The 26,407-nt window shown below is 43.4% G+C and overlaps 1 protein-coding gene across 1 annotated transcript in view; it reads left to right on the top strand.

Moving 5' to 3' along the window:
* The window catches only part of GNAO1 (G protein subunit alpha o1), a 175,722-nt gene extending 161,078 nt beyond the window's left edge, over positions 1 to 14,644 (top strand). The window contains exon 8 of the mRNA XM_044269539.1: positions 13,520 to 14,644. Within this exon, the coding sequence (XP_044125474.1) occupies positions 13,520 to 13,707 (188 nt within the window). The 3' untranslated portion in view covers positions 13,708 to 14,644. The remainder of the gene's footprint in view (positions 1 to 13,519) is intronic.
* The last annotated feature ends 11,763 nt before the right edge of the window (positions 14,645 to 26,407 follow it).

The following is a 26,407-nucleotide window of genomic DNA, read 5'->3' on the forward strand; positions in this document are numbered from 1 at the left end:
ATATTCGCCCCATAAGATGCACTGACATTTTTCCCCACTTCGGGGGTGGTGGTGTGTCTTATAGGACGGAAAAAAATGGTACGTACTCGGCACAGGTGATAAACCCTTTTAAAATCATGTTTTTATTACACCACCTTTTCTGAAGAACAGTCAAATAGGGCAGCACCAAAGACTGACCATTAGTGCCGGTGACGTCACCGGGCTCACTGCTAGACAGATGCCTCCACCTAGCATACTGTGAGAAAGCCCGATACGTCACTGGTAGTGAAGAAAAAGGCCCTGCGCAATGCAGGGCAAGGGGGGCATCGGAGAAAGAAATGCTCTGATGCTCCACTCATTCATGCTGAATAAGTAAAGAAGGGGTTATGTCCGGATGCAGCCCTGAAGCCGGACAACCCCTTTAAAGCAGCAGTTCTCTAAATACGTTGATACCCCTTTTAGATGACTGGACAGTTGGGTTTATCTGTATTATACAATACCATTTCTAGATTTAGGAGAACCCATATGCTAATAGATTGTATTGGGCCTCTGATGGACTAGAACAGTTACATTAGAAATGAACATAATGGGGGTAATTTAGACACTGGTCTTAATAACCATTTATCTGGTGGTGGATCCGCCGAAGTTATGAAGAGCTGTAGGCCTCTCCATAACTTCGGTGTATCTACCCCTGCTTCTAAAAGTACAGCTTCCTTGCCGTCTTACATTTAGACCATTTTCTACGCCTAAAACAGACCTGGTGTAAGCATGGAAAAGTCACAGATTGCAATGCAAATATAGGCGTATTTCTGGATAATAAATGACCCCCAATATTTAGACATAAATAGGTGGAACTAAGACGGGTGGTACACAGGGCAGGGGCTTCAGAATGCACTAACCCCATCTGACAGCTGGACAATTTAGGCGCAGCCGCTGCTGAAGGATGCACCTAATTTAAGACTAGGCCTGCGCCTTCGAGGGATGCACTTAAAACTCTGTGTGAAAAAGTAAAAACACTTTTAAAACTCTTCATTTTAGTTTCACGGTGCTCCCTATGATCCTTGCCAGACTGGAAGTGAACTGTTCTTGGTCATCAGACCGCTGTAGCCAATCCATAGCCTCAGGGGTCACACTTGGAAGCACGGCACTGCTGAGCTGTGAGACCGCCGTGGCATTTCACATTGTCATAGGTGAAAGGTGTGATATGGAATTTCACAGAATTCCTGCTGGTCTTGTAAGCATTACTGGTACAAAGGCAAATAGCCTGTAGACAGATGTGCACTGTAACAGGCCGTACGTAGCCTGTAGACAGATGTGCACTGTAACAGGCTGTAGCCTGTAGACAGATGTGCACTGTAACAGGCCGTACGTAGCCTGTAGACAGATGTGCCGTGTAACAGGCCGTACGTAGCCTGTAGACAGATGTGCACTGTAACAGGCCGTACGTAGCCTGTAGACAGATGTGCACTGTAACAGGCCGTACGTAGCCTGTAGACAGATGTGCACTGTAACAGGCTGTAGCCTGTAGACAGATGTGCACTGTAACAGGCCGTACGTAGCCTGTAGACAGATGTGCACTGTAACAGGCTGTAGCCTGTAGACAGATGTGCACTGTAACAGGCCGTACGTAGCCTGTAGACAGATGTGCACTGTAACAGGCCGTACGTAGCCTGTAGACAGATGTGCCGTGTACCAGGCCGTACGTAGCCTGTAGACAGATGTGCACTGTAACAGGCCGTACGTAGCCTGTAGACAGATGTGCACTGTAACAGGCCGTACGTAGCCTGTAGACAGATGTGCACTGTAACAGGCTGTAGCCTGTAGACAGATGTGCACTGTAACAGGCTGTAGCCTGTAGACAGATGTGCACTGTAACAGGCTGTAGCCTGTAGACAGATGTGCACTGTAACAGGCTGTAGCCTGTAGACAGATGTGCACTGTAACAGGCTGTAGCCTGTAGACAGATGTGCACTGTAACAGGCTGTAGCCTGTAGACAGATGTGCACTGTAACAGGCTGTAGCCTGTAGACAGATGTGCACTGTAACAGGCTGTAGCCTGTAGACAGATGTGCACTGTAACAGGCTGTAGCCTGTAGACAGATGTGCACTGTAACAGGCTGTAGCCTGTAGACAGATGTGCACTGTAACAGGCTGTAGCCTGTAGACAGATGTGCACTGTAACAGGCTGTAGCCTGTAGACAGATGTGCACTGTAACAGGCTGTAGCCTGTAGACAGATGTGCACTGTAACAGGCTGTAGCCTGTAGACAGATGTGCACTGTAACAGGCTGTAGCCTGTAGACAGATGTGCACTGTAACAGGCCGTAGCCTGTAGACAGATGTGCACTGTAACAGGCCGTAGCCTGTAGACAGATGTGCACTGTAACAGGCCGTACGTAGCCTGTAGACAGATGTGCACTGTAACAGGCCGTACGTAGCCTGTAGACAGATGTGCACTGTAACAGGCCGTACGTAGCCTGTAGACAGATGTGCACTGTAACAGGCCGTACGTAGCCTGTAGACAGATGTGCACTGTAACAGGCTGTAGCCTGTAGACAGATGTGCACTGTAACAGGCCGTACGTAGCCTGTAGACAGATGTGCACTGTAACAGGCCGTACGTAGCCTGTAGACAGATGTGCACTGTAACAGGCCGTACGTAGCCTGTAGACAGATGTGCACTGTAACAGGCTGTAGCCTGTAGACAGATGTGCACTGTAACAGGCCGTACGTAGCCTGTAGACAGATGTGCACTGTAACAGGCTGTAGCCTGTAGACAGATGTGCACTGTAACAGGCCGTACGTAGCCTGTAGACAGATGTGCACTGTAACAGGCTGTAGCCTGTAGACAGATGTGCACTGTAACAGGCCGTACGTAGCCTGTAGACAGATGTGCACTGTAACAGGCTGTAGCCTGTAGACAGATGTGCACTGTAACAGGCTGTAGCCTGTAGACAGATGTGCACTGTAACAGGCTGTAGCCTGTAGACAGATGTGCACTGTAACAGGCTGTAGCCTGTAGACAGATGTGCACTGTAACAGGCTGTAGCCTGTAGACAGATGTGCACTGTAACAGGCCGTACGTAGCCTGTAGACAGATGTGCACTGTAACAGGCCGTACGTAGCCTGTAGACAGATGTGCACTGTAACAGGCCGTACGTAGCCTGTAGACAGATGTGCACTGTAACAGGCTGTAGCCTGTAGACAGATGTGCACTGTAACAGGCTGTAGCCTGTAGACAGATGTGCACTGTAACAGGCCGTAGCCTGTAGACAGATGTGCACTGTAACAGGCCGTATGTAGCCTGTAGACAGATGTGCAGTGTAACAGGCCGTATGTAGCCTGTAGACAGATGTGCACTGTAACAGGCTGTACAAAGCAACTTATTAGAAGAACCTCATTCACTCAATTCAAGGATTATTTCCCTTCCCCTCTACACATTATCCTGTAAAATATTTTTAAATCCAGGAATGGATCAGACTTTCCGCTGGCTGAAGGCAAAGCACTTAGTGACCCAGGTCCAAGTCTTTCACTACAGCATATGGGCACAGTGCTAGGCATACCTCCATGTAGGAAAGTTATTTCATGTATCTTTTGGGAGCAGTATCTACCATTACATGTTGATGAATGTTACTGTTCTCTTAGGTCTTCCCAGTTTTACACTTGTGCTTCAGAGCCTCTCTTCTTTCTGAAGCTAGGAAAGGAAGTTTTGCCCATTAGTCTGCCATTATAATGCTACGTTCACATATGTGTTTACAAATCTGGCACTCTGTCCCAGAGTTCACCATAATAAAGTAATTATAATAATGCCATGCACGGACGGCTCCTCATTGACTATAGTGGGATTTGGTGAGTATCTGGGCTCCATTCCTGCATAAATCTCAGGTTTCAGACGGGCAAAAATTCATGCATGACTATTTGTCCGTCTGAGAGCCGGCATTTTTCTGGTTTCCTACCGTATCCCATTATAGTCCATGGGGATCTGGTCATGCATGGGGCATGGCATTATCTGGCTGGGCCAGATCCAGTAAACTCCAGTAGGCTTTTCATCTGCTGGGTTTGTAAATGCATATGTGAATGTACCGTAAGAGATTTAGAGATCTATATGTCCACAGCTTCTATGCAGACCTTTGTCTCCATGGTGACAGACTACAAACACACCCTGTGTAGTCTGATGCTGTAGAGTTACTTTCTTTTACCCTTATATCTAGTTAATGTAGTTACTTTATGCTGTTCAAAAGCACTGGGCAGATGAAAGGGAGTATGACTGCAGAATCGGACTACAAAGGGCATGTTGCATAGGGGCTGTGGACACAAAGTGGCAAACCTTAAAAGGGTTGTCCAGCTTATTGGAAGCTCTTAAAATTCACCCCGTCAGACCTTTGGAGACTAGCACACTTGCCTGATCCCCGTCGCTCAGTTCTGGCTCCTTCAATCTAATGCTTTGTTTGCAGCGCTCCAGTCCTTGTATGTAAACGTCTGTCACAGACAGGGGTTGTGTGCACTGCTGCAGCCAATGACTGACTTCTCCGCTGAGGTCAGTGATTGGCAACACCAGCACACGTGACCCCATCCATGCTGGAAGCTCACATGTGGGGAACAGAGCATGGCAAAGAGAGCAGTGGCCCGAGGGAGGGGGTCTAAAAGCTTATAAGGAGCTGGACAGAAACCCAGTAATGCTGGAACATAGTTGTGGGGGACTGGTGATGTCAGTATTTCATTTATTTTTTTATCCCATTCTGAGACTTGTGACAAAATATTTTTCCTGATGGACCCCTTTAACACTTTATGACCAGGCACTTTCTTTTTGTGATTTAGCACATATAGTGGTTTAGCGGTCCTAACTCTATTTGTAGCGTTACCAAAATCATTTTTGTACCTTTTTATGTAAGACATAGGGCTCTTTAACCCTTTAAGGACCGGGCCATTTTTCACCTTAAGGACCAGACTGATTTTTGCAAATCTGACGTGTCACTTTATGTGGTGATAACTTTTACTTATCCAGGCCATTCTGAGATTGTTTTCTCGTCACATATTGTACTTCATGACAGTGGTAAATTTTGAATCAAAATATTTCATTTTTATTTATAAAAAAAATACAAAATTTGCCAACATTTTTGAAACATTTGCAACTTTTCAAATTTCAATTTATCTGCTTTTAAAACAAATGGTAATACCTACTTGTTATTACTTTACATTCCCCATATGTCTACTTCATGTTTGGATCATTTTGTGAATGCCCAATTTTTTACATAATAAAGCATTTTTGAAATAAATGATTTTTTTTGTCTCCATATTCTGAAAGCCATAATTTTTTTTTATTTTTGGGGCGAATGTCTTATCGGTTTGATTTGTACAATTTTGAGGTGCATATGACTTTTTGATCGCTTGCTATTACACTTTTTGTGATGTAAGGTGACAAAATGGCTTTTTGACACTGTTTTTATTTTTTTACGGTGTTTACCTGAGGGGTTCAATCATTTGATATTTTTATAGAAAAGGTTGTTACGGACGCGGCGATACCTTAGGCTACTTTTACATTAGCGTTTTTCTTTTCCGGCATAGAGTTCCGTCACAGGGGCTCTATACCGGAAAAGAACTGATCAGGCATATCCCCATGCATTCTGAATGGAGAGCAATCCGTTCAGGATGTATCAGGATGTCTTCAGTTCAGTCATTTTGACTGATCAGGCAAAAGAGAAAACCGTAGCATGCTACGGTTTTATCTCTGGCGAAAAAAACTGAAGACTTGCCTGAATGCCGGATCCGGCATTTTTTTCCATAGGAATGTATTAGTGCCGGATCCGGGATTCAAAATACCGGAATACCAGATCCGTCCTTCCGGTCTGCGCATGTGCAGACCTTTAAAAATGAGAAAATAAAAAAAACGGATCAGTTTTGCCTGACACCGGAAAAACGGATTGCAATGCATTTTTCAGACTGATCAGGCATTTTTCAGATCCTGATCAGTCTGAAAAATGCCTGATCAGTCAGAAAAAATGACATCAGTTTGCATACAGTTTGCCTGATCAGGCAGTCAGTTCAGGCAACGGAACTGCCTGCCGGAATCAAACAACGCAAGTGTGCAAGTACCCTAATATGTATACTTTTTTTTTATTTATTTTAGTTTTATACACTAATATAATTTTTGAAACAAAAAGAAAATCATGTTTTAGTGTCACCATAGTCTGAGAGCCATAGTTTTATTTTTTAGGCGATTCTCTTAGGTAGGGTATCATTTTTGCGGGATGAGATGACTGTTTGATTGGTACAATTTTGGGGTGCATATGACTTTTTGATCACTTGCTATTACACTTTTTGTGATGTAAGGTGACAAAATGGCTTTTTTACACTGTTTTTATATTTATTTATTTTTAAATCATGTGATAATTTTTAGAGAAGGTCGATACGGACGCGGTGATAGCTAATATGTATACTTTTTTATTTACGTTTTATACACTAATATCTTTTTTGCAAAAAAAAAAATCATGTTTTAGTGTCGCCATAGTTTTTTTTATTTTTGGGGCGATTGTCCTATGTAGGGGCGGTTAGATTGGTTTTATTTTGGGGGGCATACGCCTTTTTGATCGCTTGGTATTGCACTTTTAGTGATGTAAGGTGACAAAAATGGCTTATTTTTTTTACAGTTTTTATTTTTTACGGTGTCTATCGGACGGGGTGGATCATGTTTATAGAGCCGGTCGTTACGGACGCGGTGATAACTAACTTTTCTTTTTGTTCTATTTTTTAATATAAAATCGGGGGAAAGGGGCGTTTTTTTTTTTTTTGTTAGTTTTTTTACTTGAAACTTTTTTTTTTTTTTATTCTGATCCCCTCTGCAATGCATTACAATATATCTGTATTGTAATCCATTGCCTGTTCGTGCATTACAGTGAGTAGTAGTACAGCCTTAGGCTGGATCTCCTCGGCACCCGTAGAAGGCAGGTCACGCATTGGGCAGCCTCTGCATGGCATCGGGCTGCCTTGTCACGCATCTGGTCCCCGCCACGGCAGCGCGGGGACTCTATGCGCTGCTTCATCCGCCACAAACCACTTCTATGTCGCGGACCGCGGCATAGAAGGGGTTAATCAACTGGCATCGCTGTAAACAGTGATGCCGGCAGGTACAGCAGGAACCCGGCTATCAGGGACTGCCAGACCCCTGCAGTGTCCGGGCGCGCACTGCTTCGGTGCCAGCCCGATCATCCCGCCGTGCATGTACGGCGGAATGCATTCTGGCAATGCATCCCCTGCCGTACATGCACGGCGTTCTGCGTTAAGGGTTTAATAGTAAATTTTTAAGAATATATTTCTTTTTCAATTTTATTTAAGAAATATTGCTCAAAAATTGGTTATTTTTTTATAAAAAAAATTTAAACTAGCTTTTTTTTTTTTTATATACACATGTCCAGTCACTGAATATTTTCCCATAAAACTATTCATCAATATGCTCAGCTCCTCCTGCTCTATAACATGCTGTCTGCAGATTGCACTGCATTTCGTGGTGACAGGTCCCCTTTAAAGTTGCTATTTTGTGTCATTTTAATAACAGTCTCATGGCGATTATTTCAGTTGGTATGTTTTTGTTTTTTTCTTATTGTTGTACTTATATTTATTTCTATTTCATTTTTTTTTTTTTACTTATTTTTTGCCCCCTCTTGGGGACATATACTTATTTTGTTTCCTGTTTTGCACTCTTCCACTGATACATCCATAGGAGCCCCAATTACAGATGGGGAATTTTACTCAGGTGAAGCTGATCTGGATCTGCTATGCCTGAAACACTGTGCAATCATATGATTGCTGGGAATAATAGAAGCAACATAGCTGTTTCCTGTATTTACTGCATAGCACTCAGTGCTATATAGCTAGTAGAGGAGAATGCAGAATGGTACTATTCTGCTAATGTGTTCTCCACGGGGGACCCAACCTACTCTTGCTAGACTGGTCTTTAATCTTGCACCATACATGTACACCACTTTAGACTAAAGCCTACCACAACACAACATACAATGTACCATGTGTGGTCATAAGCAGATATAAGGTGTTGTCAGGCCTTGGTGTTGACAACTCCTGGGGTCCCAACCTGTGCCCTTCAAAAAAATTTTTTTTTAAATACCCCACTTCTCTATCTGTGGTCCCATCGCTGTCCCATTCCTGGCCACTTCTGGTCCCTGCAGGAAGCGGTTTGGTCCTGTGATCACTGAGGCCAGTCACATACCTTGATGGTCACAGCTTTGATGTAGCATTAAAGCTGCTGAGGACTGTGATTGATTGGTCCAGCAGTAACAAGACCAAGCCGCTTGCTGGTTCCACAGTGACAGGACTACAGACAGGCGAGTGAGGTTTTTAACAGGACCCCAGGACTTTTAAGCACTAAGACAACCCCTTTAATCTTTGGTTTGATGTACTGGCCCAATAACTGAAATGTTTGAGGAAGCAGATATGACTAGTTCATACAGTAAATTTATATTATCTATCCTAAATGCTACAGTATGTTTTTGGGAAACAAGATCATCAAACTTGCCAGTAAAAACGGCCAAATTTATAAAAAGAGAAGGAAGTTCTAAATTAACTCCAGGTTTCTCCACAAAATCTTACCTTGGTCCTCAAGGAACAGAGAACTCAGCTGTTCTGACCTGTGCCTTTCTGTGTGTAGCCAGAGGAAGGGACTTTCTGTTAAACCTGGGTGACTAATTGATAATTCCATAGCTGCTAAACATGGCTGCTGTATCAGCTTCCTCCTACATTCAGTCATGTGAGGAAGAGGAGGTTGGAAGTAATCTGACTGACACAAGAAGAAATCCAGCACATACTGGTATAAGTAGAAATGTTCACAGCACATTGAATTTTCAATGTTTGAGAATAGATATGCTTCTATCCGTTCACAAGAAACGGGCAATGCGCTTTTAGAAAGGAAAGTGTTCATAAACAATTTCCCCTCTACTCTAAAACTGCTGGTGTTGCATACCAAAGATACCGATCTGCTCACTGCACCTGTAACCACTGAAGAACTTCATAAAGTTCTCTGCACTGTTCCGAACGGGAAGAGCCCAGGTCGAGACGGGTTACCTGCCTCGTATTATAAAAAATTCCTAGCAGTTCTAGGTCCCCAATTAGCAGTATATTTCAACTCCTTACTGGTTGGAACCCCTCCAGCGCACCAAGCACTAGAGGCGCATATTGTGGTATTGCCTAAGCCCGGCAAGGACCCAATGAGCCCATCTAGTTATAGGCCCATCTCCCTCTTGAATGCGGACATTAAGGTTTGGGCTAAATTACTAGCCTTTAGAACTGCTCCCCTTCTCCCAGGCCTGATACATCCGGACCAATCTGGGTTTGTGGGGGGCAGGGAATGCAGGGATAGCACATTTAGAGTATGCCAGGCTATCGCATTCGCTCTAGCACGCAATTCTCTACTAACGCTCCTCAGCATTGATGCTGAGAAAGCGGATCAATAGAGTGGACTGGTGCTACATGGAAACCATTCTTCAGAAATTTGGATTTCCACCCCAGTTCATGAATGCTGTGCTGTTCCTGTACACCTCCCCCCATGCCAGAGTCAGAGTCAATGGAGTGCTCTCTCAGCCATTCTCCATCTCAAACTTAACCAGGCAAGGGTGTCCCCTTTCACCCACGCTGTTCATTTTGGGGCTTGAAGCCTTATTGCAGGCAATTAGACAGAACACCCTAATACGTGGCTTTGAGGTAGGACCACAGACACATAAAATTGTGGCGTTCGCGGACGACATGTTACTCCTACTGACAGACCCGACCGAGGCCTTCCTAGTAATATTAGACCTTTTCGAGACATTCGGGTAGATGTCCAATTTTAAAATTAATCTATCTAAATGCACGGCTATGAGCATTAAAATTCCTTCCAACACTGCTTCAAAGCTAGACGAGAGCTTTAAGTTTACCTGGGCAGAGTCACACATACATTACTTAGGGATAAATGTCCCGAAGAACATGAACCAAGCTTTCCAGCTAAATTACCCCCCACTCCTTTCTGATATACAAAAACAACTAAAAGACCTTCAGATCCCCTACCTCTCCTGGATGGGCAGCAAAAATGTAGTTAAAACTTACGTCATGCCTAAGATACTCTACTTAATGCAAACGCTACCCATTCCCCTTCCGGAATATTACCTGCGGGCAGTACGCCGAGTTTTTTCCTCTTTTATATGGAAATCTGATATACCGTGCCTGGCCTTCTCTATCCTAACCAGACCAAGACACCGAGGGGGCCTTGGGAACGCCAGACGTTAAAAAGTACTATCTGGCAATTCAGTCAAGGCTGCATTTGGAACTAGTTAGCCCACTCACCCCGAAGCCGGGATGTTGCATTGCCAGGAATGTGATTTCCCTAACTGGTCTGGCATCCTTGTGGAAGGCACAAGCCCAGAGGGGCCCTGACCATCCGCTGCCTGCCTCTATTGCAGATTTCCTGGATTCATGGGCCGCGGTGGCTCTGAAGCTTAGTCTCCCTGGAGGCCCTTTCCCGTTCATGCCCATAAAACTTCTCCCGTATTATCTCCACCACATGTACTCAGACGCCGGAGGCATTTGGTCCTCCTTTGATAATGCTAGGGTTGGGGATGTGTTTAAAGGGGGATGGGGTGATCCCGCCGCTGTTGGACCTCCGGGCACCGTATCGGACCTCAAACTGGTCTTATCTTCATTATTTGCACTTCTCTAACATTTGCCAGCAGTATTTAAACACAGCACAGAGGGACTATTGCCCTTCATGGTATGATGCCATTCGAGAATCTCAGGCCCCTAGGAAACGTCTGATATCACTTCTGTATAACAAGTTGCTTGACGCAGATGGGGAAGATGAGCCCTTTTTCATACGAGCATGGGACGAGAAATGGGTCTGCCTTTTCATCTGATGAAATTACGAGGATTCTTGGGCATTCTCATGGATTCTCGAGGTGCATTAGGATTCAGGAGAACGCCTACAAACTGCTCACACACTGGTATCATACCCCTGCTAAGTTGCATAGAATGGACCCCTCATCATCACCGACCTGCTGTAGATGCCACTCTGAAAAAGGCACGGTCTTCCACATATGATGGTCCTGTAAAAATATTACCCCATTTTGGAGATCGGTCTCAATGGCTGTACAACAAATATGCTCAGTGGACCTTACCATTACTCCTCCAATGGCTCTCCTCACCTGCTCAACACCCAGCTCCCCTCGCATACCAGATCTCTAATCTCGCACCTCTTAGCAGCAGCTAAATTGCTCATTCCACTACAATGGCTGTCCGAAAATATTCCTGCGTTGGCGGACTGGCACCGCCGGACTCAAGAAATCTGTAGGATGGAGGAATTGTCTAGCTGGGAGAGCCTCTCCCATGATAAATTCCTGGTCATTTGGGTGCCCTGGTTAGCTTGGTCCAAAGACCACTCTAATATTACCCGCCTCATACAAGACTGCCCAGATTAGCCTTTTTAGCTTTTTGGTGACACTCGGCCCTGTCGCTAACTCGTACTCTCATCTTTGTCTACATCCGAATATGTCTCCTGTATCCATACCTATTCTGGAAGTTTAGTCCGGATATATTTCTGGCTACTTGCATTTCTGTTCCGTTTTATGCCTCTAGTACTGTAGCTTTATTCTATCATATGTATGTCATGCTAATATGAGACCCGTGGGCTTGTTGCCCTTGTTGTTTCAAAGCTATGTAATTATATTTACCTAGCTTTATCTTTAATAAATAAAGATTTGAAAGAGAGAGAATAGATGTGCTTCAAAGGGGTTGTCCGGGATTCTAGGAAACTTGCAGAGGAGCCAGAAATGATATGAAATAAACTATGCTCATATGTAAAATTCTCCAATATTCCAGCACCTCCACTCCACTGGTCCCATTCGTTCCTGCAGCAAGGACATCATTTACATCATTCATGTGACCACTGCAGCCAATCAGGTTCTCCAGAATCTCAGATAAAACCCCTTTAAAATTTCAGAGAAGGCGGCAGCAACAGCCTGTTAACTGCTAGACAGAATTATAAAATATTTCGGCAGTGGTATCTGTAAACTCATACTATAATTCCAATTACACAGCATTGTAATTAATCCTAATTTATTAATGTCACAGTTTAATGCTTATTAATCATTTGATGATGAATGACTCGATCTTCAGTGTCCTTGAAAAGGAGCAAGAAGCAGCATTTATCTCAGAAGTTTGGGATTTTCTTGTGGTGTATAGTATTTCCAACCGAGGCACTGAATGTAATCTGTAAATCCCCACATTTAAACATTGCTGTCTGACTGGTGCTGCTCTACATGGAAAAAGTGTGGAGTGAGGCAGGTACACCGTTCCAAAAAGAAGGAAAAGTACAAGGCAAAGGCTGATACTTCTCCCTTGTAATTACATCCATGTAATTACATGTGTTGAGTCAGAAGGTGCACCAAAAACTGCATTATTATTCCATCCTAAAGCTGCCCATACCCAAGATAAAATTGTATGGTCTCTGTCCAACCACTGTTTTTAAAGGGTTTCTGTCACCAGAATTAACCCTGTTAAACTGGCTGACATTAGCGATGTGCTAATGTCAGCAGACCCTAACTGTACTATTTTTATGCTTATGGATCAGCCAGCTTGGAGAGATTCAGCCATGGGTAACAAACTATGGCATGATCAGACAAATTCAAGGCCCGTCATTCGCAATGTGCAAGCGCACCGAACATTATTAATTTTTTTGGCTGCTTGTGGGATTGTTCATACAAATTATCCAGATTATTAATTGTCCAAATTGTAGTTGATCAGACTTTCATGTCTTATTACAGGAAACCCATTGATATATACAAGGAGAGTAGATGTCTGGAGCACCATAAATGCTATGTTCTTCACCCCCAACGCTTCTCTCGCTTTGTTTTACATTTGCTGTTCTCCAGACATCTGCTCATGCAGAACATTTTCTCCTCATTTTTAAAGGGGTTGTCTTATCTCATACACTAGGGGTGTATCGCTAGGATATGCCCCCATTGCCTGATAGGTGCGGGTCCCACCTCTGGGAAAGGCACCTATATTGAGAACAGAGCCCCCATATTTTCGACGGCCCTATAGAAATGAATGGAGGGCGGCTGCGCAGTGCACAGTGCACTCCACCACTTTCGGGCCTCTTGATAGAGGTGCGGGTCCCAGTGGTGGGACCCGCACCTATAAGACAATGGGAGCATATCCTAGCAATATGCCCCCATCGTCAGTGATGAGACAACACCTTTAAGTCCAAAATTCTGGGCCAATTGACCCCTATAAAATATATTTAAAAAAATAAAAGATATCATCAAAACCAGTACTTTCAGATTGGAGTAGGCGTTAACCGGCTGGTTTAGACTTAGAGTAATGGAACCATTTTTTTGGCCACATGTAGACATTACTAGGGGAATTTATAATGGAGTTTAATGCCAGACAGAATTATTCCATTTTACGCTTTGACAGTAGTGCAGCATTTTTGTGATGTAGGAGGGAACTCTTGAGATGCCTACAGTCTGATTTATTGGTTTCTCCTATGTTACCTCTATTCTACAGGTCCCAACACATATGACGATGCAGCCGCTTACATCCAAGCACAATTTGAGAGCAAGAACCGCTCACCTAACAAGGAGATCTACTGCCACATGACCTGCGCCACAGATACGAATAACATCCAAGTGGTATTTGACGCCGTCACTGATATCATCATTGCCAACAACCTCAGAGGCTGCGGCTTGTACTGATTCCTCTGTATAGCAATTTATCTGCTGGTGAAACGAAAATAAATGCAAGCTGGTTAACTGAGAAGGCAACATGAAAAATTTATATATATAAATATATATATATAAAACCAATGTTTTTAGTTTGTCTTAAAGAGCTGTCAACAGAACGGATCTCCCAACAGCTCTGCACACCCTAGCCCTCCCCTTTCACCCCCAAAAAAGAAAGTCTGGATTTGTAAGACTCTCTTTATTGGCCCCCTTAAAAAATAAAACCTTTTGGTTCTGAGAGAGCCTAACTTGCAATTTGAATTCTCTCCAGAACTGATAAGGTTTGAAGGAGATCTTTGGATTAAGGGAACTTCATGTATTTTGATCCTTTTTGAAGGATTTGTGTGTTGCTGTAAGGTCACACTCTGCACCTCCATTAAATTAAACAAAATTACAGGTATATCCTTTCTGTTCAGCTCTTGGATAACAAAATGGCAAAAATATCAAAAGAAAAAAAAAAAAAATCAAGATTTTCCAAACCAGGTAGAAGTGTTTGTGACACTTGCAGGACAGTGCGGTCAGCTTTTTATTTTGTGGGTGCTGTAACTGTATTGAGGGTCTGTGAGGGATCAGGGATTGCCCCCACTAGTCTGTATAAAACGAAGTAGCGGGCCCCTCTTTGTCTTGAAAAGGTTTCAGTGCCAACCCAAACTGCGGAGTAGGGGGGAACAGTCTGCAATTTTCAAGAGGGGACCATACCCCCACAGTCCCTCCTTTCTCCGCACTGCTCTACGGACCCTCAAATTGATGTTCTGCTGGTAGCATGACCTTTTGGCCTTTGTAAAAAAACAAAAACAAAAAAATATACAAAAACACAGCCTTCCTTAAAGTTGATGTGTAATGTTATCACTGAATTAGTGGCTGCATAGGATGCTGTAAATCTGGTTTAGCTAAGTCTGTACATTTAGAAGAAACTAAACTGTTCTCTTTTTTTTTTCTTCCCACGTGCTTGTAGCTTAATGACACCTCCCTTATATTATTGACCATTTTTTTTTTCTTGCACCAATTGTAAAGAGGCATCTTTTTAATTGTCTACGACCCTTTCACTGCCAGAGAGGTCTGCTCAGCCTCCAAGCAAAGAACAGGATCATGGAATCCATGTAATTTCGGGTGAAATGGGTTAATTTCTGTTGGACTTTGAAGCCCTATGTAGAAAAAAGATTAAAAAAGAATTACCCAAAAAAATGAAGAACTTTCCGGGGTAATAGAAATGTACAGATTTCAATGTCTGTGAAAGTTTCCTTGCTCTGGACTGTGTATCATGCACTCTCTGGGTTTGTATAGAAAAAGCACAGCTCTCACTAAACCTCCAGCTGCCGAAATAGGGATTTCTGCTCTCGATTCCATGTATAACAAATAGGCTTCTTTACTTTTAAGTCTCCTTTATGTTCCCAAGTGAATGCTTAGTGCTGCTTCTCTCGCCCCCCCCTCCCCTATTATCTTTCCTTGCCCCCTTCCTTTTTAGTGAATGGTGTTTTCCTCTCATGTGGGATGTTTGTGCTGCGAAAAAAAAAAGGAAAAAAAAAGTGGAAAAAACAAAATAAAAAAAAATACAAATTTAATCGAATGTAGTGTTTACATTAAATCCACAGTTTTCATGACCAAACCTTTGTCATTTCTACTTTGATTAGCGGTCAGACTTCTTCACCATCTCACTTGCGAACTGAAGAAGAGCGGTCACAAATGTTAAAGAAAAAAAAAAACAGTGAAAAAAAAAAACTTAAATGATTCAATAAAGGAGCGAGAAATGAAGCTAGAGTGTGTTCTTTGTATTGACGAGCGCTCAGTTTGGTGCTGCCAGCCACTCTCGTTAACTAATGGAAACTCGTATGTAGCTTAATAAAGAGAATGTTTGTCTGTACAGATTTGTCTCCAAAATTCTGCTCTTTTACCAACCTGCGCCATTCTCACTTCATCATAAGGCTGCCTGCAAACGTTGTGGATTACACGCAGAAAAAAACAGTGTAATACAGTACCAGCAAAGCGAATGAGATCTGACAAATCTCATTAATGCCTCTTTCACACTACCGTGTTTTTTTTTCGTTTTGCGGGCCGTTTTTTGCGTTTAGTATACGGAACTATTTGTTTCAATGGGTCCGCAAAAAAAAACCTGAATGTACTCTGTATGCATTCCGTATCTCCGTTCTGTGCAAAGATAGAATATGTCCTATATTCGGCCGCAAATCACGTTCCGTGGCTCCATTAAATTTAATGGGTCCGCAAAAAAAAAACCAATGCATACGGAAATGCATCCATATGTCTTCCGTATCAGTTCCGTTTTTTGTGGAACTATCTATTGAAAATGTTATGCCCAGCCCAATGTGTTCTATGTAATTACTGTATACTGTATATGCCATATGGAAAAACGGAAACAAAAAACGGAATAACTGATCCGTGAAAAACGGACCGCAAAACACTGAAATAGCCATACGGCAGTGTGAAAGAGGCCTAACAACACTTTAGCTTTTTTTTTTCATGCGGAAACTGACCTATTGTGTGGATTTTGAAATCTGTAACATGTTAATTGTTTGTGTGTATTTTTTGTGCAGATTTCACTCTTTCCAATGCAGTCAAACAAAAAAGTCAAAGTAACATGCAGATTTGGTGCATAAACGCAGAGAAAGAAAAACGCAAGAAAATCCAGGAATTTGAGGCCTGCACCCATGTGCAGTTAACCTTAAACTCTCAACATATACTGTACTGGTACATGGCTGGCAGATCTTACTGGGAGGGCTCATACATCCTGACAATGTCATAGTAAGCATTGGGCAGTTCACCCAATATGGCAGTATTTGTACGTCTAAATTGACTTCACTTGTCATAGAGATGACCACAGATCTGGCTAAGTATATACTTCTCATCCCAGTTATCTTAAAGTGGACCTGCAGGACTTATAATTGATTGGTGGGAGTCAAGATACCGCGGCTCACAGTGATCAGCACAATGAATGAGCTGCAGCCCTGTTCCCTTCATTGTGTACAGAGCCCCAGCAGCTCCTCTGACTCCTCACTGTGCCCCTACAAATGAGGAGGGTGAGACAGAGTTGCAGCCCCTTCATTGTGCTGATAGGTGGGTGTCCTGAAAGCAGACCTAGGGTAAGGCCAGGTATCAGCTGCAGCTCACGTAGTCGTCCTGTGTGGCCTTACCCTTAGAGCACGTTCTCACAGCTGAAGTTTTGTCACTTGTTCACTTTGAATGCCATGGACCCCTTCTCCTATGGTTTAGCTCCAATGAATGGAACTACACCACGAGTGGACACGCGCCATGGCCTCCACCCAAACACCGCACCATGTTCCATCTTGCCGCGGTTTTAAACCACCAGCCATGCAAACTGCAGCGCTGAATTCCATTGAAAACATGTTAACATGCACTGACAAACCTACGGAACCATTCTACATCAACCAGTGACCTGCATCAGGACTAAAACTTCCCACATTCAGAATCCTCTTTGTAAATGTAGAGAAATGTATTAAATTGTTATTACAAATTTCTTTTTATTCTCAACAATTATTCATTTCTGTTATTAAAGGGGTATTCCCATCACAGACAATGGGGGCATATCACTAGCATATGCCCCCCATTGTCTGATAGGTGTGGGTCCCACTGCTGGGACCCGCGCCTACAACGAGAATGGAGCGTGCAGAGCTGTGGCTCGAGAACCCGGGGTCCGTCCACCGCCAAGCGCTGCGCCTATAGAAGTGGATGGGAGCACACCAAGCACGAGCGGCCCCTGCTCCCATTTATTTATTTGGGGCAGACGAAAATAGCCAAGCCAGCGCCTGGCTATTTTCGGCAGCCCTATAGAAATGAATGGAGGGCGGCTGCACACTGCGCCCTCCGTTCATTTCCCCGCTCCGGTCTCATCCTAGTGATATGCCCCCGTTGTCTGTGATGGGAAAACCATTTTAACTCTTTCCTGTCATCTGCCGTACATGTACAGGAGAAGTTGGGACTTTAAAATGGCATCTGCTCAGGAGCAGACACCTGGAGGAAGAGTCCATAATTGGTGATAACACTGATCACAGAAGCTGTGGGCAATTGTGACCACGGCATCTGAGCAGTCAGAACGGCTCCTGCATGGCAAAATTAATTTGTGCCATTTGGTTGCAATTACAGCCTTATGAGGCCTGTCACAGTGAAGCTCCTATGTGGCAGGGCTTGATAGGAGGGTAGCGATTCTCCCATAGATTGCAATAGTAAATCATTGCAGTCAAATGCGGCCCGCACAGTAACAGGACTTTATCAGCGCAGGGCGCGCTGCGAACGGCACAGGCAGCAAAGCGATGCTGCCTGTGCCTGCAATCTCCCCGCCCAGCGCCGCCTCCTAGCTAATTTATTCACTGCACTTGCCTCTGTGAAATTGAAGAGAAGCACCGTAATCTCGCACAGGCGCACTGGCAGAGGCATCGAAGTGCTCATGCACCGTCTTCCTGGCCTCTGCCAGTGCGCCTGTGCAAGATTACGGCGGCGCTTCTCTACAATTATACAGAGGCAAGTGCAGTGAATAAACTAGCTAGGAAGCGGATCTGGGTGGGGAGGATATCTGTGGATGACACTGAGGGAGGGGGAGATCTGTGGATGACACTGAGGGAGGGGGAGATCTGTGGATGACACTGAGGGAGGGGGAGATCTGTGGATGACACAGGGATCTAGGGAGGGATGTTTGGTTGGGAGCTCTGGAAGGGGTGGGAGGTCCGATAGGTATGTGGGGGTGGGAGATCCGGGAGGGGGGCCCATCATGTTTTTTGCTATGGGGCCCACTTATTTCTAGCTAGGTCCATGATTGGTAAGATTGGGCGGGCACTGGAGAGATAGAGCACCCTGCTGTAGGAGAAGCCGGCAGGAGATGAAAGGAGGAGGGGCCAGCTCCTGGTGGAGTCGGGCACACGGCGCAAGCATGGCGGTGGAGGATCTGACTGAAGCCTAAAAACCAGACATCAAGGTAGACCTGCAGAAGAAGGTGACAGCGCAGTATGTGATGTATACATGTGTGTAATGTACAGACGTGGACAAAATTGTTGGTACCCTTTGGTCAATGAAAGAAAAAGTCACAATGGTCACAGAAATAACTTTAATCTAACAAAAGTAATAATAAATTAAAATTCTATAAATGTTAACCAATGAAAGTCAGACATTGTTTTTCAACCATGCTTCAACAGAATTATGTAAAAAAATAAACTCATGAAACAGGCATGGACAAAAATGATGGTACCCCTAGAAAACACAGAACATAATGTGACCAAAGGGACATGTTAATTCAAGGTGTGTCCACTAATTAGCATCACAGGTGTCTACAACCTTGTAATCAGCCATTGGGCCTATATATATGGCTCCAGGTAATCACTGTGTTGTTTGGTGATATGGTGTGTACCACACTCGACATGGACCAGAGGAAGCAAAGGAAAGAGCTGTCTCAAGAGATCAGAAAGAAAATTATAGACAAGCATGTTAAAGGTAAAGGCTATAAGACCATCTCCAAGCAACTAGATGTTCCTGTGAGTACAGTTGCACATATTATTCATAAGTTTAAGATCCATGGGACTGTAGCCAACCTCCCTGGACGTGGCCGCAGGAGGAAAATTGATGACAAATCTAAGAGACGGATAATCCGAATGGTAACAAAAGAGCCTAGAAAGACTTCTAAAGAGATTCAAGGTGAACTTCATGCTCAAGGAACATCAGTGTCAGATCGCACCATCCGTCGTTGTTTGAGCCAAAGTGGACTACATGGGAGACGACCAAGGAGGACACCATTGTTGAAAACGAATCATAAAAAAGCAAGACTGGAATATGCCAAACTACATGTTGACAAGCCACAAAGCTTCTGGGAGAATGTCCTGTGGACAGATGAGACAAAAATCGAAGTTTTTGCCAAGGCACATCAGCTGTATGTTCACAGACGAAAAAATGAAGCATATCAAGAAAAGAACACTGTCCCTACTGTGAAACATGGAGGAGGCTCTGTTATGTTCTGGGGCTGCTTTGCTGCGTCTGGCACAGGGTGTCTTGAATCTGTGCAGGGTACAATGAAATCTCAAGACTATCAAGGAATTCTAGAGAGAAATGTACTAGCCAGTGTCAGAAAGCTTGGTCTCAGTCGCAGGTCATGGGTCTTGCAACAGGACAATGACCCAAAACACACCGCTAAAAACACCCAAGAATGGCTAAGAGGAAAAAATTGGACTATTCTAAAGTGGCCTTCTATGAGCCCTGACCTCAATCCTATTGAGCATCTTTGGAAGGAGCTGAAACATGCAGTCTGGAAAAGGCACCCTTCAAACCGGACACAACTGGAGCAGTTTGCTCATGAGGAGTGGGCCAAAATACCTGCTGAGAGGTGCAGATGTCTCATTGACAGTTACAGGAAGCGTTTGATTGCAGTGATTGCCTCAAAAGGTTGCGCAACAAAATATTAAGTTAGGGGTACCATCATTTTTGTCCATGCCTGTTTCATGAGTTTATTTTTTTACATAATTCTGTTGAAGCATGGTTGAAAAACAATGTCTGACTTTCATTGGTTAACATTTATAGAATTTTAATTTATTATTACTTTTGTCAGATTAAAGTTATTTCTGTGACCATTGTGACTTTTTCTTTCATTGACCAAAGGGTACCAACAATTTTGTCCACGTCTGTATGTAGTGCAGTGTGTGATCATCACATACTGCACTACATACATTACACACATGTATACATCACATGCCCCCTCACAGTAATAATGCCAAGATATGTGCCCTCTTCACAGTAGTAATGCTCACACATGCCCCCTCACAGTAGTTATGCCCAGATATGTGCCCCCTCACAGTAATAATGCCAAGATATGTGCCCTCTTCACAGTAGTAATGCTCACACATGCCCCCTCACAGTAGTTATGCCCAGATATGTGCCCCCTCACAGTAATAATGCCAAGATATGTGCCCTCTTCACAGACGTAATGCTCACACATGCCCCCTCACAGTAGTTATTCCCAGATATGCGCCCCCTCACAGTAGTTATGCCCTGATATGTGCCCCCTCACAGTAGTTATGCCCAGATATGTACCCTCTTCACAGTAGTAATGCTCACTCGTGCCCCCTCACAGTAGTCATGCCCTGATATGTGCCCTCTTCACAGTAGTTATGCCCAGATATGTGCCCCCTCACAGTAGTTATTCCAAGATATGTGCCCTCTTCACAGATGTTATGCCCAGATATGTGCCCCCTCACAGTAGTTATGCCCAGATATGTGCCCTCTTCAGACGTTATGCCCAGATATGTGCCCCCTCACAGTAGTTATGCCCAGATATGTGCCCCCTCACAGTAGTTATGCCCAGATATGTGCCCCCTCACAGTAGTTATACCCTGATATGTGCCCTCCTCACAGTAGTTATACCCTGATATGTGCCCCCTCACAGTAGTTATTCCCAGATATGTGCCCTCCTCACAGTAGTTATTCCCAGATATGTGCCCCCTCACAGTAGTTATGCCAGATATGTGCCCTCTTCAGAGTAGTAATGCTCACACGTGCCCCCTCACAGAGTTTGCATTTCTTTCTGGCAAAGCTACCTGGTTCCGGCCTGCAAAATTTATACCAAGTCTAGTGCGGCCCTCAGACGAAAAATGGTTGGGGCACCACTGCCCTAGAGGAACTAGAAATAAATGTAGAAAAAAAAAAAGTATACAAATTTAAATCATTCCTCTTTCCCCATTTTACAAATAAAAATAAACATCTTTGGTATCGACACATCCCAAAACGCTTAATCTTTTAAAATATAAAATAATTTGTCCCATACGGTGAACAGAAAAAATAATCAAAATGGCTGATTTGCAGGTTTTTTTTTGTTTGTTTGTTTTTTTGTTGCTTCGCCTCCCCAAATTTTTTTTATGAAAAGTGATCAAAAATGTATTTTTTTCCCCAGTTTTATTTTTTCAAAGTATTAAAACACAAGAAAGACTATAAAAAGTGATATCACTTTATTCGTACTGTCCCCCTAAATCAAGATAACACTTCATTTTTACCGCATAGGGAATGCCGTAAAAATTAAACCCATAAAACAATCACGGCATTCTAGCCCATTTACAATTCTCTCCAGCGTCCCACTACGTCAGTGCCAAACAGTGCCATTAGAAAGTACAACCCACGAAACACAAACCCTCAAATGTCTATGTGAACAGAAAAGTAAAAAAACACAAAAGAAAATTAAGAGAAAATGGTCATTGTGTTTGCAGTGTACATGGGAGTTATAAGTCAAGAAATTCTTCCCTTTTATATGTCTGATGAAAGCCAAATATGTATAGGCATCCACATTGTATACTTTTATATTGTTTTTTATCAAACATAATTTTTATTGTAATATATTTTGTAAAAGATACAACAAATAAGGTGTCTCCTTTTTCCCCTTTAAGTTCCCATACATCATACAATATTTGACATAAATTGAATCAGTAGCAAAGTCAGCTCAAAAACAGGTTATAAATATAGCCCACATCTTATGACAACCATCAATGAATTGAAATCCGCTCCTCGGACACCTCCTAACATAACAACTAAACCCCTCCCCCCCCTTATCCCAACTTCCCAACTGCATCCCTTAGGGGTGACACTTCATATACTCCAGCTCTATTACCACCTAGATCTCTTCACGTATGAGAGCAGATATTGCATGAACTGTTAGGGTAGTTTATTGTAAGGTCACTAGTTCTATTCCTTGCCCAGTCCTAAAATTGGGACGTCAATCGGTCTCTGAGACAATTTCTCAGTAGCGCTGCAGACGCCATGCCAGGGGTATCTAGCCAATCTTGCCATATCGTAACAAATTTAGTAAGACATTTCCTTTTCATATAAATTCCCCTTTCAAATTGTACCACAGTATTCATCCTATTTATATATTCTCGTACAGAGGGGGGGCACGCCTGTATCCAATGCTTAGCAATCAGTACTCTTGCCTGACAAAGCATCCTCTGGACACACAGGGCCTTTTTGTCAGTAATACCTGCTGAATCCAAGATGCCCAATACACAGAACCTAGGGTCATTGGGAACCTGAATTCAAGTTGTTTTGGTTATCGTTTGTCTTATCCCTGTCCAGAAGTCTCCCAATTTTGAGCACTCCCAAATCATATGTAACATTGATGCTTCAGTTTCTTTACATCGCGGACAGGATGAATCGGAACGGAGTCCAATTTGAAATAGGAACTTGGGGGTTCTGTACACCCTATGAATCAAATAAAACTGAGACAGTCTTTGAGACTCGCTAAGTGTGAGAGCAGGGGACAAGGCTAGGACATCATCCCATTGTGCATGGGAGATCACACCCAAGTCCCGTTCCCATTTATTTTTGACTGGCAGGGGGTCCGGAGAGGTGCATTTGTCAAGTAGGGTTTTATTCAATAAAGATATTAGTCCCCTAGTGGTCCCTCCCTGTAACAGTTGTTTACCTATAGTAGGGGAGGGCAGATATTTGTATGGTATCTTTAAATTGTGTCTGGAAAGCATGACGCAGCTGCAAATATTGGAAGAACATGTTTCTGGGGATACCAAACTCCTCCTGCAATTGAGTGAAGGACTTTATGCTTCCTTCCAATAGGATGTGGTACTTTTATATTGTTACATGCATTAGTGTTATTTACTTTTAAGAATTTATCTAAGCCCTTTTTAAAACTGTCCACTGTTCCTGCTCTGACCACGTCCTGAAGAAGTCTGTTCCACAGATTCACAGTTCTTACTGTAAAGAAACTTTTGACGCTTCTGGAGACTGAACTTTTTCTTCTCCAGTCGGATGCAGTGCCCCCTTGTATTTTGAGGCGGTTTTTCACAATATTTTTTGTAAGGAACATTTCTCTTTTCTCTCGACTAAATACATTTAATTATTTTAATCGTTCCTCATAACTAAGACCCTCTATGCCCCTTATCAGTTTAGTTGCTCTCCTTTGTAGTTTATCCAGCACCAGGGCATCATTTCTATGGACTGGTGCCCAGAACTGAACTGCATATTCCAGATGAGGCCGCACCAAAGCCTTGTGAAGTGGTAATATTATATCCCTACCCCGTGAGTCCATGCCTCGTTTAATACATGACAATATCCTGGTAGCCTTAGAAGCAGCTGATTGACATTGTATGTTGTTATTTAAGCTACCATCTACAAGGACACCCAAATCCTTCTCTACAAGTATCTCTCCTAGCGTTAAATCCCCTAGGACAGTGATGGAGAACCTTTTAAAGACCAAGTGCCCAAACTGTAACCCAAAACCCACTTACTTATCACAAAGTGCCAACACGGCAATGTAACCTGAACACTACAGCCCAATATAGTATATCTTCCATGTACTTTATAATGTAGCTATAATAGCCTGCCTACATTCAGTGTGCTGCCTGTGCTGTTCATAGTGCGCCCTGTGCTGATGAATGGCAGGAAAAGTCTAAGGTATATTGGTACACCATAGACTCTTTCCAGGGTGCTGGTGCCCACAGAGAGGGCTCTGAGTGCCGCCTCTGGCGCCCGTGCCATAGGTTCACCACCACTGCCCTAGGACATACAGTATGATGCCCGGACATTATTACTACCAAGATGCATAACTTTACATTTACCCACATTGAACCTCATTTGCCAAGTTGATGCCCAAACACTCAATGTCCAAGTCAGCTTGTAGTATATGGACATCTTCCGTAGACTGCACAGTACTACATAGCTTAAGAGAGTCATCTGCAAAAATAAAATCGGTGCTATTAATGCCAACCTCAATATCATTAATAAATGTTATATAATAGGGGGAACACAGCACTGAACCTTGGGGTACACCACTTATAACCCGGGACCATTCAGAATAGGAATCATTGACCACAACTCTCTGGACGCGGTCTTTCAACCATTTTTCAATCCAATTACAACTATACTTTCTAAGCCTATTCAGGGGCGGGCAACTTGCAGCACTCCAGCTGTTGTAAAACTATAATTTCCAGCATTTCTATGAGAATTCCGAGACGAGCAGAGCAAGTATGCATGCTGGGAGTTGTGGTTTCACAACAGCTGGAGTGCTTTAGACTGCCTACCCCTGGACCTTATTTTACCTACTAAAGGACAGTATCAAATGCCTTTGCAAAGTCCAAGAACACTAAATCCACAACCACCCTGTTCAGGTTTCTACTCATCTCCTCATAAAAACAAATCAGATAAGTCTGACGACTTCTGTCCTTGGAAACCCCATGATGGTTCTCACTAGGGATGAGCAAATCGACTTCGGATGTTTCATCCGAAGTCGATTCGCATTAAAACTTCGTTAGAATACTGTATGGAGCGAGCACTCCGTACAGTATTAGAATGTACTGGCTCCATCTCTAAACATTATGAAAACCTGCACAGCAATAACTGAACTGAGTTCTTTAAGAACTGTTGGGTGTAATCCATCTGGACCTGGATCCTTGTTCACATTTACCTTATTTAACTGGGGCCCTATGGACAGGAGCTTGCCCGTGCATACATTAAATGTACAATGCAAGCAAAGTATAAATACCCCCTAAAAAGGTTCTGTTCATATTCAACCAGTTCTGTCCTTTGTAGGTATAGGATTCTTTAGTTTGCTTGGAAGAACCAGAGGAGACGATAATATGAGTAGATCTTAAAGGTTATGCCTTTGCGACTGTCTACAAAGAATCTTATCATAGGCAAGAATAAGACTTGTTCATTTCAAGTAATGCTTTATAAACAGTCTGCAAACATGATAGCCATTCCGTTACTACATTTGGGTCAGGATCATGATTTAGCTTTGCACAGACAATAATACATCAGAATTAGGCCTAATTCAAGGGCTTAACCCTTAAGGGTTATAAGGGGAAATAATACAGTGAATAGACTGTCTCCTAGCAACCATACGTGAAAATCACACCGCATCCGCACTTGCTTGCGATTTTCACTCAGCCCCATTCACTTCTATGGGGCCTGCGTTGCGTGATAAACGCACAATATAGAACATGCTGCGATTTTCACGCAACGCATAAGTGATGTGTGAAAATCACCGCTCATGTGCACAGCCCCATAGAAATGAATGGGTCCAGATTCAGTGCGGGTGCAATGCGTTCACCTCCCGCATTGCACCCGCGCGGAAATCTCGCCCGTGTGAACTCAGCCTTTGAGAGCAGGAGGTGGTGGACAGATTGATACATTGGAGGAGATTAATTTCCGTACGTCAGTTTTCTCCTGGAAAAAAAGGTCACAAATTCTGTGTTTAGGACTTTTTAAACATCACATTTCCCCATATAAAAACACAAGGCATGGTAAAAAATAAATAAAAAACAACTAGTCTGGTGTTTTTGGATGCTTTGGCAAAAAAAGGTCATAACAAAAACTGTGTGGTAGCACCCTTAGGCCTCTTTCACACGAGCGTGACGGATTAGGTCCGGATGCGTTCAGTGAAACTCGCACCATTTTGCAAGCAAGTTCAGTCAGTTTTGTCTGCGATTGCGTTCAGTTTTTTCCGCGCGGGTGCAATGCGTTTTGATGCGTTTTTCACGCGCGTGATAAAAAACTGAAGGTTTACAAACAACGTCTCTTAGCAACCATCAGTGAAAAACGCATCGCACCCGCACTTGCTTGCGGATGCAATGCGTTTTTCACGCAGCCCCATTCACTTCTATGGGGCCAGGGCTGCGTGAAAAACGCTGAATATAGAACATGCTGCGATTTCAAAGCATTGCAGAAG

Source organism: Bufo gargarizans, chromosome 10 (assembly GCF_014858855.1).
Source record: "Bufo gargarizans isolate SCDJY-AF-19 chromosome 10, ASM1485885v1, whole genome shotgun sequence".
In the NCBI taxonomy this organism is placed as follows: domain Eukaryota; kingdom Metazoa; phylum Chordata; class Amphibia; order Anura; family Bufonidae; genus Bufo; species Bufo gargarizans.